Source organism: Drosophila busckii, chromosome 3R, assembly GCF_011750605.1.
Source record: "Drosophila busckii strain San Diego stock center, stock number 13000-0081.31 chromosome 3R, ASM1175060v1, whole genome shotgun sequence".
Taxonomy (NCBI): domain Eukaryota; kingdom Metazoa; phylum Arthropoda; class Insecta; order Diptera; family Drosophilidae; genus Drosophila; species Drosophila busckii.
In genome coordinates, this window is record NC_046607.1 from 16,979,378 (window position 1) to 16,996,792 (window position 17,415).

The 17,415-nt window shown below is 42.4% G+C and overlaps 1 protein-coding gene across 11 annotated transcripts in view; it reads right to left on the reverse strand.

The window, feature by feature from the left end:
• The window catches only part of LOC108603813 (collagen alpha chain CG42342), a 52,268-nt gene extending 34,978 nt beyond the window's left edge, over window positions 1-17,290 (reverse strand). For 5 of the 11 annotated variants that reach the window (XM_017992929.1, XM_017992926.1, XM_017992930.1 and 2 more), the window contains exons 1-2: window positions 16,768-16,974; window positions 7,578-8,947 (exon numbers count right to left, since the gene is read on the reverse strand). In XM_017992929.1, coding sequence (XP_017848418.1) covers window positions 7,578-8,262 — 685 coding nt within the window. In that variant the 5' untranslated portion in view covers window positions 8,263-8,947; window positions 16,768-16,974. Of the gene's footprint in view, window positions 1-7,577; window positions 8,948-16,767; window positions 16,976-17,194 lie in introns of those variants that run through there. The other 6 variants (XM_017992924.1, XM_017992922.1, XM_017992923.1 and 3 more) reach the window with 2 other exon arrangements.
• Window positions 17,291-17,415: the final 125 nt, after the last annotated feature.

A 17,415-nucleotide genomic window follows, 5' to 3' on the forward strand; every position in this document is an offset into this window, starting at 1 on the left:
AACTCTTTGGGCATTGGCTGCAGCTTTAGCTTCAGCTTTGTTTTGTTTGTTATTATTGTTCACTGTTGTTTATTTAAGCATTTCACTTGCGCGCCTCTAAGTGCTTGCATTTGTTTATGCTTGCAGCACTCGAGAGATGCTAAAACGTTTCAAAAAAAAAGGCCAAATATAAATAAATATGCAGCCAAGAAGCGCCGCCACACATGAGTGCAGCAGCCCCCAGCTAAGAGGTGTTAAGTGAGCAAGCGTCAAACACAATATGCAAATGTTTAATTTACATAATAAAAATTTCAGCTGTGCCCCAGAATGTTGCAGCAGCAGCAACGACGAGCATAATGGAAAACTAACTGGAAGAACTACACTTGGTTATGAATGGCAAGCAGCAACTTAAAGCTGCTTAAATTTGTAAGCTAAGCATATAACTTGACAAACTGGTCAGCAGACAGACTGTTGGCCTGGCCTGGCAAGGGTTTGGCCTGTCTGACGTGACGTGACAACGTTGAACGCAGATGAGTGTGACAAAAAGCAAGTTAAGCGTTTTATTTTGCGCCCAAGTCGTTGCTTAAATGCTCTACCCGCTGTAACTATAAAATATGCAGCATAGCCAATCAAGAGCATTGTAAACTGCCTATGGCAACAAGCGGCAACAAACATGTCAAAAGGTGTCGCCTTGCTGTTGCACTTGAAAAACTTGTTGTCGTCTGCGTTGTTGCTGCTGTTGCTGGTTGCTGTTGCTGTTAATTTGAATAGCGAAATGGCGCGGCCTACAGTTGGCCCTGAGCGCGGTCTACGCGCTGTGGACTCGACTCAGCAGCAACATTCGCATTTTGATTAGATTTACCAGCATTTTAGGCGCTCCAATTGTGTGGCATGTGCTGCAGTCGCGTCTAACGATGTTGCATGTACGACAATTGCATTGGTATTGGGGCAGACAGACAGCCAGACAAGGCGCGTACGCAAAAAGGAAAAACCCACAAAGCAAAACGCAAGTTAATTGCAAGCCAAAGGCGTGGCATGCAACCCAAAGTGTTGCATTGATGCATGCTGACAATTTTGATTGAGTTTTGGCACGCATCAAAAGGATATTGAAGCAGTCAGCCCACAACAAAGGACATAAAATTTCAGCGTTTTTTTGAAAGTGTTTGCGGTCTGCAGCACTTAAGGGTGTCAAAGCTATTTAAACAAAACTATGCAACGTAGCTCAAGTTACTCTACGGTAGTTAAAAAAAACGTTTTGTTAACTGTGAAATATAAGACTGAGCTGATCAAAAAACTTATGTTCCCATTGTAATAATCTGTGCATCTCTTTTCAGCCGCCACTCCACTCAAATTACATGCGTATAATTTTTTATGCAAACCAGTTCGGTTCGCCTTCAACTCTCAGCTTTGACTCTTTTGCATGCACTGAGCGTTTCCCTTGAGTATTGAGTTCAGGCTGCTTCAATTTTCTTAGAAAACAGCTGTAAAAAGCAAATTTAATTAGGTTCACATTTTCCTCTCTCTCTCTCGCTCTATCGTTTATTTATGCTTTTTATTTATTTAACGTTTATGCGCTGCTTGACAATGATCGATTGTGATTTTTTCTATTGAAATCTATATGGAGCGCCTGCAGTTTAAGATTGATTTTGATTTTGATTATCAATTTGACTTTCCCTTTGTATGGTCTGTTCTTTTTGGCCTGGCCAGCCGTATTGTATTACCAGTTTGTGTGTAAAATACTGACCAAGCATTGAGCGTCTCTGACTGTGACATTGATGGGGGTTTTGATTTTGATTTTCATTTTTCTTTTGCGCAGCCGATTGAAACATAAAATTTTATACACCACACCAGACAAACACTCAACTGTCAGTCACGAGCTGAAATCTATGGCGGCCTAATGAGCCGTGGCCCATGACGCTACGGGACGTATGCGTAATATGTATATATTGCTATATGTATACGAAAATGATGACATTTTGTGCTTTTATGCATATTGCGAGTTAATCTGCATAAATAGTCGAAAATTGAAAATGAATAACATTAGCGCGACGCAGACTGCCTACAAAAAGGGGCGTGGTCGATATGCAAATAAAATTCACGTTAGATGGGAGTCTGAAACGCTTTAATGCAGAGATTGCTGCCGCTGCCACAGGCAAGAAATGATAAATTGCAAGCATTTCTATTTATAAGGCGTAATTGGTAATCCTACCTGAAAACATAATCCACCCACTTGGCCAATGCGAGCTGTCGCGCCAGTAATACATCATCTTTATCTGGGTGACCAGGGACCCCAAAACGAGCGAGAGACAATGCCGCATGTCGCACTTGCCGCGTGTCGCCTCCAGGCGGAAGCATAAACAATGCGAGTTGCGCTAGACAAGGCGCAAAAGCAAAACAAATGAAAACAAAACCAGACTATTTGTCAACGCGAATGAAGCCATTTATTATCCATCATAAAACTTGTATTTATCGCTAGAGCAACAAACCGGTGAGGGAGGGGCAGGGCAGCTAGTTGCGGGGCTACTGCTAAATCCCAGTAGGAGTTACAGTATGACGACAAATCCTGGCAGACGGCGATGAGCAGTAGTTTTGTATGCGTCTGGTCTGTCTGTCAGTCTGTTCAGCTGTCAGTCTGTCAAACAAACAAAGCGCGTTGGCCGCAGCGATCTGCACTGCATACGCCGCGCTGCCCCAGCTCATGGGCCAAGGGCGTAGCGTTGTGCATAGCGCGTGAGTGTCAAGGCAATAAATCATAAAGCTGCTGCTGCTGCTGCTGCTGCTGCTATTGGACGCTAGCTGAGCTGCGTACGTGAGTTTGGCATGAAATTGGAGCATGTGCGTCGTTGTCGTTGCTGGCGCTCTCAGTTGCTCGCGTTGAAAATCACGTAAAAGTATAAAAATGAAATCTGTTTGCAGGCATCGCACGCCCAAGGCCTCAGCTACCCTCACTCCCCGCTCTCCCCTCTCCCTCCACACATTTATGGCAATTGGAACTGTATCGCCGTCTCTTGTCAAATGTCGCACTGGCGAGCCGCTAGTCGAATAAATTTCAGTTTGGCGCTGAAATATTTACGCAGCCAGCAGCCGCAGCAGCCGCCACAGCCGCAGCCAACGCGCTCAATTTCCAGGAACACAGGCAATGAGGCGTAACCGCCAAAGCCAAGCAGCCAAGCCCACACCAGCGAGAAGAGAACGTAACCAAAAACTGCACAAAAAAAAATTTATAAAGAAATTCACGCATATGCAGCTAATAAACTAAGCCAATGTTTTTTTAGACAGTTGCAAATCCAGTAACAGCTGCAGCAAAAAACTAAAGCTGCAGGCTCTACAAAAGGCTGCAATCGACTATGCGATACGCTTTAGTATGAATTGAGGTTTGAAGAGCAAAAAGCAAAGTTCATTTTGGGCAAATATTTAAGCTATATATCATAGGTATGTTATATATTTAAATTTATTATTAGCCCAAAGGTGATGCAGCCGACTATGAAAGACGCTTTAGCAAAGAGTTGAGGTTTAAGGCGTATAAAGCCAAAATATCCAACGGAATATTCGAGAAAGTATTAAAGCTAAAAGCTAACTTATAGCTATGGTATATTATAATTTTTATAAGGCCAAGAAGCTGCTTCTGATTATGAAATACGCTTTAGTATAAATTGAGGCTTGAGGAGTAGAAAGATAAAATAACTCGTTAGATATTCAAGCAAGTATTTAAGCTAGAGCTAACTTATCATCTTAGCTATGATATATGTATTATAGTTTTTATTAGAACCAAAAGCTGCTACTGACTATGAGAAACGCTTTAGTATACGAATTGAAGCTTAGAGTAGCAAGCTAAATTAACTTGCTAGATATACGAGTAAGTATTTTAGCTATAAGCTAACTTATTATAGATATGATATATATTATTATAAGCTAATTTAACATAGCTTAGATATATATTATTATTCTTAGGCCAAAAAGTGCGCCCTGAATATGAAATACGCTTTAGCATGAGTTGAGGGCAAATGAGTAAAAAGCAAAAAGAACTAGCAAGATATTTGAGAATTTATTCAAGCTATAAGTAAACTTCTCATATCTACTTAGCATACTATTATTAGAAGACTGCACCTAACTATGAAATACGCTTTAGCTAGAGCTAGAGGGTTAAATCGTAGAAAGAAAATGCAGCTTGCAAATTATTAGAGCAAGTATTTAAAGTATAAGTTAAAATAGATATATGAAGCTAGAATATATATTAAAATATATAAATGCTTTGCACTAATCTTAATATGGGAAGCCACCTAACTAGTTCCCGGTAAACAATGCGGTGACTATTGTTGCTATTTCCAGATATTTGATATAGAAAATGATAATGACAGTGCCAAATTTCTCTGCTAGAGGTTAGTGAAGAGTAAAGTAAGCAGCGATTTAACTACTGCCCAGTTCTACAATTAATTTGCCAGATATATACACAATATGAATCAATCATTATTAGCTGCACTCTATGCTTTAGTTCTAACTACATAATACTATTTGAATACAAACTGTCAATGTATTTTGAGAGCCTGTTGTCAGCACAATGGCCTATGAATTTAATTGAGTTTGTCACACAAAGTTAGGCGTTATGCCACGCCCACACCCCCACACGCACACACACACACATACAATTTGCAATAAAAATATTTGTTTGTGCGCGCCATACATAGCAGTGCAATTAGTTTTAAGTGACGTATGCAAATATAATTAAAATATTGTTAGTACACAATTTAAATCAAACCCATAGCTCACTTTCATATTTATGGCCTCGGACGCGACGGCAAAGAAAATGAATTTAAATATTAATTGACTTCCCACCTGATGGACATTCAATCAACAAAATTGTATTTATGATAAAAACTCTATATAAATTCAGATTTTACACGCTGTGGCATGCGGCATGCGGCAACATTGGCGGCGTGTGCGTGAAATGAGATTTATAATTTTTTTTATTTGATGGAATAATTTGCGTGGTTTTTATGGTCTTCACATTCCAGTCTGGAATGATATAGCAGCGATACTTTTAATGCCACATATGCAGATATATATAGCATAAAAACTTTGTGTTGTTGTTGTTGGTGTTGCCGACACGCAGCAGCCGGCGGAGGCAATAACAACGATGAGTAGCGTTGACCGCAAATAAAACAAAAAAGCAGCGCAGGAGTCGAAGAGCAAAGGAATCTGCGCTGCCTGCCACGACAAATAAATAAATTTGTCAACAAATGTGGCATGTTGCATGTTGTGTGTGGGTGTGTCTCTGTGTGTGGGGCGCATAAAAATAATGACAAGCATCGCGCATTAATTACGTTTTACTAATTAATAATTTGCTGCTGCTGACTCTGATATTGTTGTTGTTGTTGCTGTTGTGTGTTGCTGGTGTTGGCTGCTGGCAACAAAATGGTTTATTGAGCTATTAGCGCAGCATTTAAATGATAATCAGCGCGTGTGTGTGTGTGTGTGTGTGTGCTACAGGTAAAGTCAAAGCCAAAAGTCACGCAAACTCACAAATTGATGGCAAATAACAAGCAACAGCAACAGCAGCAGCTTAACAACTTAAGCATACAGAGCAGTAAACAAGGCGAACAAAAGGCAACTGGCAAAACATACATGAGGCCAAATTGAAAACGAAAAGGAAATCAATTGAAGTGTAGCGACAATCGATATGACCAAGCAGCAAGTGTGGGTTTGGTTTTGTGGTCTGGCCAATTGCGTCCGAAAAAATAAAAGCAGCAGAAATTTTTGGTGCCACACCCTGCACCCAAACTGCAAAACGCACCCTTAGCTACCACGTAGGGTGGATGGGAAGGTTAAGTCTGGCACCTGCTAGCAGCAGCAGCATATGCAGAGTCGGAGTCATAGCAGACATATGAGTATATCCACTCGGTGTTATCCTGACAACGTGATTGAAATTTATGACTGGCAAAATATGCGCCCGAGAGAGAGAGCTAAAGCCAAAGCCAAAACCAAAGCCCAAGCAGCTGTGTGAAGAAAAAAAGCAACAAAATAAAAGAGGAGTGGGGTGAGGGGTGCGGGGCAGCAGGTTGAGCTGGCGCGTGAGCTGAATGCAAAGACTGCAGCACACACATTTGTTGTCTGTGAGAAATTGCACAGAATAAAAAGCACTTGTACGCATTAAAACCTAATTGGGAATTTCCATAGTTCATATGCTGCTTTTCTACAACTGTGAACTGTGTCTATGTGTGTGTTTACTTGTGTGTGTGTACTTCATGGCATGTACAACATATTTTGGCTGGCAAAATGTCACACGCAGTCAACGTTGTCCATAGAGCATCAAACGCTTCGCTCCCTTTGCTGTTGCTGTTGGCTAAAGTGGATTTTGCGCTTGGCTATGATAAATTGAGGGCACACTGCACTACATGCATGTGTGTGCGTGTGTGTGTGTGTGTGGTCAAAGCTCTCATAGATGTCAACGTCCAGCTGCAGTGGGTTGTATCACTCGCTAGCGTAATAAAGAGCACACGAGCATTAGAAGTGGCCAAATGTCATTTGCAGTTTGACAAGCAAGTACAGTGGGCATCAAGTACAGCGCAACGTGTGAAGTGTGCTAAACGTATATGTATTTATCAATTGCTAAATTTATTAATTTGCACATTTCTTGGTCACACTGTAGTCTTAAGCATTTTGTTATTTAATTTTATTAAGCAAACGAGAAATGCCAACTAAGCGACTTAACTGCAGCATCCTGTGTGCTGCCCATGTCCTTGCAGAAGACGACGACAAAACATAAAATTAAGACGCAGTTGGCTGCTGCTTTGATTCATTGAGCGCGCTGAACTGCAGAAATTTATTTATTTGCAGTGACTTTGAAAAGAAACTTTGACCACTGCACACACTTTGGGAAACTTTCGACCTGCGTGCACATCGATTAGAAAAGTTTTTACTCGTACTCGTATCTTGTCTCAGCTCAGTTCTCTTTGCATGTGCCCAAGTTGTTAAATAATTGCGTTGAGCATTTAGCCAGACGCACACCACTGCGTATGCGTCATATGCTAGCAGCTGGGATTAGCTGAGAGAAAAGTTTAGCAGCAGCTTAGCGACGGCACTCGAGTGGATGAGTTAATTGTGCGAATGTCAAGACAAATTGCGTTAATGCGACAAGCACACAAAGGACAACAGCGAGAGCAGCAGCAGCAGCAGCAACTGCGACAAGGACAACGACTGCATGAGCAGCAGCAGCAAACTTTATGCGCCAAGCTAAATCCCATAAGCAAAAGGTCAGGGGTAATGTTGATAGCAAACGTGTTGCCGTCTCGCTCGCACTGTGTGCGCAAAACTTTTTAAAAAGTACTTTAAGCAAAATTTATGCAAACCACAAAGCAAGCTTGGCATGCAAGCAGACAGCGACGACTCAAAGGACATGGCTAATCCCCGAGTAATCAAAGTTTTTGGCAAACACAGCAGCCAGACAAAGCGGCTGAGACATATATAGATATAGAAGGCAGAGGCTGCTCTAATTTATGCTGATAAGGAAAAACACTTTTCCAATTAATGGAAATCTCTAAGCAGCCATAAATTCTGCTAATTAAATTGCAACTGGCGACGACTTAAATTTGTTCACTCACCTGCTGGACATTGGCACTCGCCGCTGCTGCCATTTCCATTGCCAATTGCTGCTGCTGCTGCATTGGCGGCCGCTTCGGCTGCCTGACGACGCTGCTGGCGTCGCGTTAGCTGCAAATGTGACACGTCGCGTCGCAGTCGATGCAACTCACGACGCACATGCAGCGCCAGATGTGTTGATGAATCATTGGCAGCTGGCGCTGTTAGCTGCGCTGCCTGCTCCAGTGGCCAATGCAGCAGCTGCTGCTGCTCCAGGCGCAGCTCCAGCTCCACTATGCGCGCGTCCAGCTGCTGCAGGCGCTGCAGACGCGACTCGAGGCGCGTTTGTCGCACATTCGAGTAAAGCGAGAAACTAAACGCGCATAGGCAGAGCACATAGCAGGCAATCTGCAGCATTGATTTGGACATTAGACGCGCGGCCGCGGCCTGTTGCGATGACGACTTACTGCTGCTGCTGCCCCCAACCCCAAGCAGCGGCTGTGGCTGTGGCTGCGGCTGTTGCTGACAGTTTGACGTCAGACGACTAGTTGCTGTTGTGGCTGTTGCTGCTGCTGCTGCTGTATCGCTGCTTTGGCCTAGCAAGCTGCGCTGCAGTTCCATATCAACTGCTTGTGCTGTATTTGTGTTGCTGCCTGCCGCGTTTGTGGCTGCTGACGGCGCTGGCAGCGGCGTTTTATGTTTGCGCATTGCTGCAATTGCTGCACTGTTGTTGTTGTTGCTGCTGCTGCTTCTTCTTTTTATTCTTAGCTGTAGTAGTTATACGTTTGCTGCTTCGTATGCTGCTGCTGCTCAAGTGTGTTGCCGGCACTTCAAGTGTCCTTGTCGCATCACATGTGCCTTTTGCCGCTGGCAGGCTCTTGCTTTAACTGTTCTCTGTGTTTTCTTTTTGTTTTCTATGTGTCCTTGTCGGCTGCTGCTCTATTTCGTTTGCTGTTGACGTACCGTTGCGGTATTTGGCCAGCACATAGCGCTTGAAATTGTTGTTGCCTGGTCACGGCAACAAAAGCCACGCGGCCATGGACTAAACACAGCGCCAAGAGTTTCACTCTAGAATAAAACGAAACGAAACTTTTCGCTGCGTGCTTTTCGGCGCTGCCACGCCACTTGTGTGTGCCACTTGTCAAACTCTTGCCGCACTCACTCGTTGCGCTTTTGCTTAGCCTCCCTCCTCTTGTTTTTGTTTTTGTCTTGTCAATCGTCACAGCAGATGCTCCCGCTGCTGCGCTGCTGCTGCTGCTGCTGCTGCTCAACGACAACTTTCTGACAGCGTCAGCTACTTTTTTGTTGTTGCTCAACTTTTCTTTATTTTTTGTTGCTTGTTGACTTGGCTGGCTGCGCGGTTTTCACTTCACATTGCAACTTATTGAGTTTGCTGCAACGAAATGCAAAAGCAAGAGTTAGATAAAAATAAAACTACGATAAAAGTTTTAGCCTGGACCATGCCTGTGCTTGAATTATGGCAACTGGCCCCCACACCACACCGCATTTTTCAATAATCAAGCGCCGCCTTCAACCCTGTTCTAGGCGCTAAATTCGTTTTGAAGTTCGCCCAGCCACTCAAGTGTTTTTTATACAACTAAAAACTTTTCATTTCTCAACAACTGTGACATGATGAGCGCAACAACAAGCAGCGCTTGACCCACACAGCGAACTCTTGGCGTGTCAGCAACATTTGTCAAGTGCGCCATAGAGATAATAAAATAAACTTCAAGCAGCAGCAGCTACTGCTGCTCACTTTGCTGTTACAAAATTAATTTCAATGTTTCATTCATTTGTAGCATTTTTTAATCAGCAATGTAAGCTTAGCTTATTTGCTAATAAATTGCGCACTCATGTGTTAACCACAATGCTGCGCTCTCGCTCTCGCTCTAGCTCATAACGAAAAAATTTGGTGAGCACATAAAAGTCAAAAGGCCAATTTGAAATAGCAGCGTCAGGCCAAACAACAATAAGCAGCCAGCAGCTCTGATGGAATGTTTGGTACACCCTAATAAAACTAATTGAAAGTCTTTTGCGCCAGCGAGCGAGCGAGCGAACGAGCGGCCCATAAAGCCAATGAGAGCGAACTGCAAGGCAATAAAGCTTTTAATTTAACAAATAAAAGACAGACAGACAGACTAACAGACACACACACACACACATAGAATACGCTGCCAAGTCAGTCAATATAAATTTGGTAGATTTTTTCTTTTATGCTGACGCTGCAGTTGAAACGTAGCCCGAGCTAAAGGTTAAAGCATTTTGCTGCTAACTCAATATAAATAAATTGATTTCAAATTTCAACAACTTTGCCGCTGCCGCGCAGCTTTTGTCAATTACACAGAGCGAGTGCGAAAGAGTGCGCAATAGGCCTGAGGGGACAACAGCAGCAGCGCTGAAAAGCATGCTACGAATTTTTGCTGCGCTCAAATTCAATTATGTGCGCATGTGTGTGTGTGTGTGTGTGAGCTGGACATATGTGTGGGTGTGTGTGGCTGATTGTTTGAGTTTTAGCAGACGCTACTTAGCAAATATATATATATTCAATATGTATGTGTGTGTGTTCGTGTGTGTGTGCGCAGCTGCCAATTGAAAAATTTGATTTGGAATTGAAATGCAAATCAAGCAAAATAAAATGGCATTAGCCGGACAAGAGCCAGCGGGGCAATCAATTCGCTCTCTCACTCTCTCTTGTGCAGAAATTGCCACAATGTTGAGTTAAGTGCTGCACACACACACACACACATGCAAATGCATATGCTGTATATATGAAGCTGTAAAACTTGAAAACCAAATCGTAGCAAAGCTCAGCCAATGGCTGTAAAAAGCTCAATTGCAATGCATTCAAAAGGATTATTGTCCTTATTTATTTTGCTAAATTTATTCGTTACGCACAAATGCGCAAACCAATACACACACACAGACATACAGTGAGGCTGTAGCTGGAATAAAAACATGAAATGTACAACACACAACGAAATCAAAGCAAATAAACAATAAAAATAATCGTAGCCGTTAGTAACACATGCGCATTCTTCATCATCATCATCACCAGCAGCAGCAGCAGCAGCAGCATCATCATCAACATCTTGAGCAGCAGCAACTGCCACCGGTCACAGCAGCAACAACAACAACAAACTTGGTTTGGAAAAGGTTGAAGCATGCTGCTGAACATTTACACCCTCGAGGGTTGCGCTGTACTCGTGTGGGGGCGTGGGGCGGGGTAATAAATAGTTGTCGTGCCATAAGAAAAATGCAAGTAGTGTTTAAGACTTTTTCTTTTTTGTAAATTTCTCTTTTTGGCAAGCTACATGCCCCACAGGGTGGTGTCAGTCTTGGGCAACGTTATTTCCCTAACCAAAAAGCGCTCAATATACTTTTTATTCTGCTGCTTCATGCTTGAAATTGAAAAAAAGTAAAAACCTTGCAGCAAAGTCAAAGATGACAAAAGCTTGAAAATATCATTAACAGCCAAAGTCGATATGAAATCTAAACTGTGCTTAGACTTTAACTAGCTTATTGGAAGTTAAGCAAGCTGCATTCGGTTTAAAACTAAAGCCAGTCGCTCACTTTCATTTTCAAGCCTTAGCGCATATTTTATATTTTATTTTGCTTAAGTAAATGATTTGCGCAGCTTTAGTTTGCCCAAGCTAAGCTCTGGGCTTATACGCCCAACATGTTGTTTATGTTCTTGCCATTTTCTTATAATTTTTACAGCTTGTTTCGTTGTGGCTGCTGCTGCTGCTGTTGGGTTTTTATTTTTATATGCAGCCAACATACAAACTATTAGTGCCACATTCATTGTTGTTGTTGTTGTGGGGCAAGGCTCGTCTTTGTAGTTTTATGTGCGTTGTTTTACAACACTGTGTGTCGCACACGCCCACTCCCAAGCTCTTGGCTTGGCTTGGTCTGCGCCCTTGGGAGAAATTACTTAATTTCGGAATTTCAATTTAGCACTTAAGTCCCGAAGCAAGCCAAACCAAGGGGACGCACCTACTTTCAGCAATAACAACAACAATGAAGCAAAGCAACTGTATGTGTGTGTGTGTGTGAATGGCAGCTTGTATGCATGTGTGTGTATGTGTGTTTGCGTGTGTGTAAAAATCCAGCTTACACATGTTGTGACTTTTAAAAATTTACGGAATTTTTGGCACGCAATGTTTGCTTTTGTTTACTGGCTACCAAACTTCTTGCCCCCTGCCCCTCCCCACCACACAACTCAACTCACTCGTCTCTCTGTTTTTCTCTCTGTCAGGCTCTCCTTATTGGTTGTTCATTTTACATGCAGCTAAGCGAGTAAAAAACATAGCAAACAACTCTAGTCTGTGTGGCTGTGTGTGTGTGTTTGAGTTTTCTTTGTTGCTGATGCAGCAGCCGTCACTGCAACACACACACACACACATATTTATGCAAGTGTAAGCAGCAGTTTTTACTCTGTTTAAAGAGTTGGCCCTGCTGGGCTTCAAACATAGTTAGTTAAATTAAATACACAGGCAACATAGTTAAAGCTTTGAACAACAACAAAAATAAAATAAAATTTGCCAGGCATTGTTGTGTATAGTCGACAGTGTTAGACGCTGTACATTAAAGCAAAATTCAAGTATTAAAACGATTAATAACCTAGCAATTATATATAAAAAACAAATGTTAAGCCTATTTAATTAAATTATAACGTTTGATCGCTGCATATTAAACTTAAGCTACAACTAAGCCATTAATCATGCATGCATTTAATTAATTTTTATTATAGAACTTAACGATTACCGATTGCTACAACTAAACTATATAACTATATAATTTTTTTACAGCGTCTATAGTCAAAACACAAAAGTTATTCAACTGCAAGTTTGGGCAGCCAAAGATTTCATGCAAATAAATAAAATGCAACAATTTTGAAATAAATGCTCAATTAAATAATAAAGCAATTGCTCGTTGAAGTAATTGAGTAAGCAAGCAATAATGTTAAGCATACTACAGCAGCAGTAATTAACAATAACGAGCAGCACACACACACATACAGAGTGTGAGAGAGAGAGTGAGAGAAAAGGGACACCTGGTGGATTTTAAATACATATGATGCCACACATGGCAAACTTTTGCGGAAGCCAGTTAAACAGTAATAAAAGCAAAGTAAGTAAGCTACAGAAGAGTGAGAGAGAGCGAAGTAGAGAGTGAGAGCGAGTTGGTTAGCTTAAGAGCGCATCTTTTTTTTTCTTTTGTAGCAAGAGCGAGTGATGTAGCGATAACTTTTGCCATTATGCTTACAATATGCTGCTCTGCTCTATTTGCAGCTGGCACACACGACACTTAGTCAAAGCAGCACACACACACCTGTCTATATGTGTGTGTGTGTGCTTGCCACACTTGCCAGCTCGTGAGTAAGTTTGTTAAACACTATAAAGTTACACGCAGCTAAGCGCTTAACTGCACAGAGCTGTGAGACAAGCCATAGACACAATAGACGCTAACCTTGCACTTGGACTAGCCACACCCACACCCACCCAACAGCTGCAGCACCACCTTGCTGGCTGGCTGGCCAGACAGACATTGCGTGTGTTTTTATGAATGAGTCCAGCAGTTGCGCTGCAAGTGCGCGCGGCTCCGTTCAAAAGGTCGTCCACAAGCGCCTGTGGCCAAGCGGCAAGCTCATCATGGTCATGGCTTGGGGCTAGCCACTGCACAGTGCTTAGGCACAAATTGCAGCCGAGCAGCAGCAGCAGCACACTGTTGACTTTGGCCAAAGCAAATAGCGCCCCGACTTAAAGCCAAAGCAATTAAAGTTTAGTGCTCAGAGTTATTAACGCACTGCAGTTAAGCTAAGCATAATATAAATTGGTTTTAATGCAATTCTATAGTAGCATTAAATTGAATTGAGCCACAGCGTCTACCTGCGCGCCTATTATGCTTGTCTTGAATCCCTGCCAGCTTAATAGGGTTGCTACGGTGATAAGCCGACTGCATGGCCGACCAGCCATACAGAGACTGCTGCAATAGCCCAGAGGCTGGCAAAGGGCCCACTAATCAAGCATACGCATCAATGCACCGTTGATTGAGAGTAAGAGAGAGAGAGAGAGGGAGGGAGAGAGTGCACATTGCATATGTGGTCACTGTTTTTAGTCTTTTCAGACCTCGAGAAGTCGTCACAGTCCGTCAGTGCTGACAGTTTAGCTTATTTCAGGCACTAGATCTAGATTATTTAAAAATCTAAATTATTTAAAGCATCAAATTCAACATATTTTAATAATAAATAAAAATTGTAGTAGACCAGACTACAGACTCAGCTTGATAATAATAATAGAGTATTAATTCTAGCTTTAAAATATACAATAAAGTAGAATAACTTAGTCGGTAAGTACAGCAGATGATGGTTCTTCTTCTTGACAAACTGCATAATAAAATAAACGTGTTAAAAGTTAAACTGTCGCGTGTTTTATTTATATAATAATTAAACTTTCTACTACAAAATATTTTTGAAATTTCCATGAAATATATTTTATAAGCACAAGAATATAGCAACTATATTTTTTCGTTTTTTAAGCAAAACTTTCTGCATATGATCGTGAATTTGTTATTTAAAGAATATTGAATAGTATAAAGTATAAAATTGAATAGAGAATAGAATAAACTATGGAATAGAATAAAGTATGGAATATAGAATAGAATATAGAAGCTTCTTTCTTGTTATGAGATCGTTCATTTATTTTAAAACCAAGGGGGAATTGTGTGAATTCAAATAAGAGTTAAGCTTGCAAAATATTAACAATTTAGTACAAACTAAGAACATTTCATATGCTTCAGTGTAAAGTTGCGAGCTTAAGTAGTGACTAACTTATTTTTACTCAGCATTTAGCTTATTTGTTAGCCGCAACATCTGGCAACACTGTTTGATATCCAAAGCCCACATTGCATGTGTTTGTGGTCACTGTTTTTAGTCTTTTCAGACCTCGAAAAGTCACAGTCCACAGTCGGTTTCGCTCTCTCTCTCTCTCTCTCTCTCTCTCTCCTCTCTCTCAGTCTCTCTCTCTCCCATCTCTCCTCTCTCCCAGCAACTCACTCGTCTCTCTCGTCTCTCTCTCTCTCTCTCTCCTCTCTCTCTCTCTCTCTCTCTGTCTCACTCTCAATCTCTCTTTGTCGCTTTGTGTGCTGAGGCAATTTAAATTTGCACTCAAAGCTTTATGTGGTTGCAACCTGTCGCTTCTCTCTCTGCGAACTTCATGTGTAATATTTCTGCAGCTTGACAAGATGTCGCCTTTGTACCTTTTGCCAGGCTGGAGCAGCAGCAGCATAATTGCTTTGTGGTTGCTGGGATTACATACTTTACTTTAGCTTTTGCTCATTGCTGACTCATGCAGTTGCTGCTGCTGCTGCTGCTGCGCTGATTTGTGGCTTGGCAACGGTGGCGGCTTTTAAGCCTTAAATGCATTTAGCTCATTTAATTTGCAAGCCTAGCAAGCCGCCGAGCAGCGCTCTATCTCGTTTATATAATTAAGTTAAAGTGAGCGTCTGGCAATTTGTGTGCTGCTCCCAGTACTCCCAGTTCACAGTTACCAGTTGCCCGCTGGGATCTACACGCTAATTTCTTAATTTTCACCTTCCGCTCTTGCGGTGGCAACTAAACTAGACCGACGCATCCGCCAACCCTTTGACGCGAGTGTTCCGAGTGTGAAGAGCCAACCCTCGAACAGCATCGAAAACATCATTTCCGTATTTTCTATGTCTGTTATTATTATTATGACTTTTATTGTTATGCGGCGCAAATGTTCGCAGCCAGCAGCAGCAGCAGCAGTTCGTTGTTATCAACACCCGTGCACAATTGTCGACTCCCAGGAACTGCCCAATCTCCTGCCCCTTGCCCTGGCCCTTGCTCTTCAGTCTGCCCTTACGGCTGATTGCTGTTGCTTTGGCTCATTCGCGCGTTAAATTTTCAAATGCTGCGATTGGGGGGGTCTCGTGGTGGGTCAAGCGAATGGCTCTGTTGCTTTTCGAAAATAAAGCAGCCGCCCCGTCGAACGCGCCGCACTCCGCCACTCGCTGCTTTTAACTATCATTTGGCGTAGTGTTGCTCTTTGGCTGTTTCGTCGTGTTCAATTTAGCGTCATAATTTCGTTTATTGCACGAGTCTGTAGCAGCGCCCCGCCCCCTGCCGCCCACGCCACCTGTCAAGTGTTTTGTTGAGTTCATCAAAATTGTCACTTGACGCAATTTTCAGTTGCCGCCGCAGTCGCTCCACTTGACTGTCATTCATTCACTCACTCACTCACTCACTCATTCACTCGTTCATTCAGTGTATTCATTCATTCAAGCATTTCACGCCATTTACAGTTACAATTAATGTTTGTTTGCCCAACGCGCCCGCATGCAAGTCGCAACATCAAAGCAGCCCCAAGACACCCCGCCGCGTGCTCCTTTGACACCCAAGCTGGGCAAAGCTTACATATTTAATAAAAGCAAAGTTCATAAAAAAAAAAAAATGCTGAAAAAATATTCCAACAGCCCAGGCCAATTGCCCCAGGGAGCATAAAAGGGTCGGCGTCGCTTCTGTCTGCGCGTGTGGCACAAAATGCGCAACCTTTGGAGCAGCAACAACAACAAGAGCAACATAAATATTTTTGGCTAGACAAGTGCCGACATGACCGGGATGCTTCTGGTCAGCTCCAGCTTGTCGTAAAGTATGTTAAATATTTGTTGAGCCAGGTGCCAGGTAGCCGCTGCCGCTGCCGCTGCCACTGCCGTTAAGTAATTTAAGACAGTTCATTAAATTTGCTCACTTCATGCAGCAGAGCAGCGGCGCAGCAGCAGCAGCGACTTGTTGTTGTTGTTGCTGTTGCGCCTTTGCTTTGGCATTTGCATCTGTCGTTGTTTTTGTTGTTTGCTTTCTTTTCATCTGCTGCTTCCCTTTTGGCTATGAAAAAGCTGCTTTGGATTTGAATTTGGATTTGCTTGTGGATTTGATTTGCCGTATGCCTGCTTTTGTCAATTGCCAACCCACCACCCAACCAACCAACTAACAAAAAAAAAAACAAAAACAACAACATTTATTTATTGTTGTCCACGTCTTGCATTCAACATTTGTCGTGGTCGTGCATACAAGGGTAAACCCGCTCATTATGTTTAAACATGTAAACACACACACATATACACACATACACAGTCTTGCTGCTGCACACACATGCATATTTACATTTTGGTATGCACTCAATCTCTTTTACGTACTTTGCGCTTGCACCTTTTGCTTTTCTCCTTTTATTGCTTTCGCCTGTTATTGATGCTGTTGTGCTTCTGCTGCTTCTGCTTCGCCTGGTTTATGCACTTAACGTAATTTAATTTCCAAAATGCCACAAGAATTACAATTTTGTATTTTTGAAGCACACAACACTTTTACACAATTTCGTGTTGTTAAAGCTTTTGTTTTGTTTTGGTTTGCTGCTTTTGCTGTTGCTTTCGTGTATTTTTTACTTTATTTATATTTGCTGGGCCTCTTTAATCAAAGCGCCAACAACAACAATCGTTAAATGAAAACAACGCGCCACAAGAAGTAAAAGGCAGCGCCCAGGTCTCCCGTCTCCAGCTTCCAATTGCTTGGACGGCTGCTGCTGCTGCTGCTGCTGCAGGCGAATTATTCGCGATACACTCCACTCACTTGAACTAACACACACACAGTTACAAATCACTCGCGCACTCAAATGATTCTGGCGCTCTCAATGCCGTTAACAAACTGGCACACGTCTGCTCGCAATGAAAGTCTACGAAAAACTGAAAAAGAACACTGGAAATGAAACCAATGTGTTGCTGCTGCTGCTTCTGCATATGGCCCTGCAGTTCTGCTAGCGCTTTACCATTTCAATGTTTTCCCATGTTCCA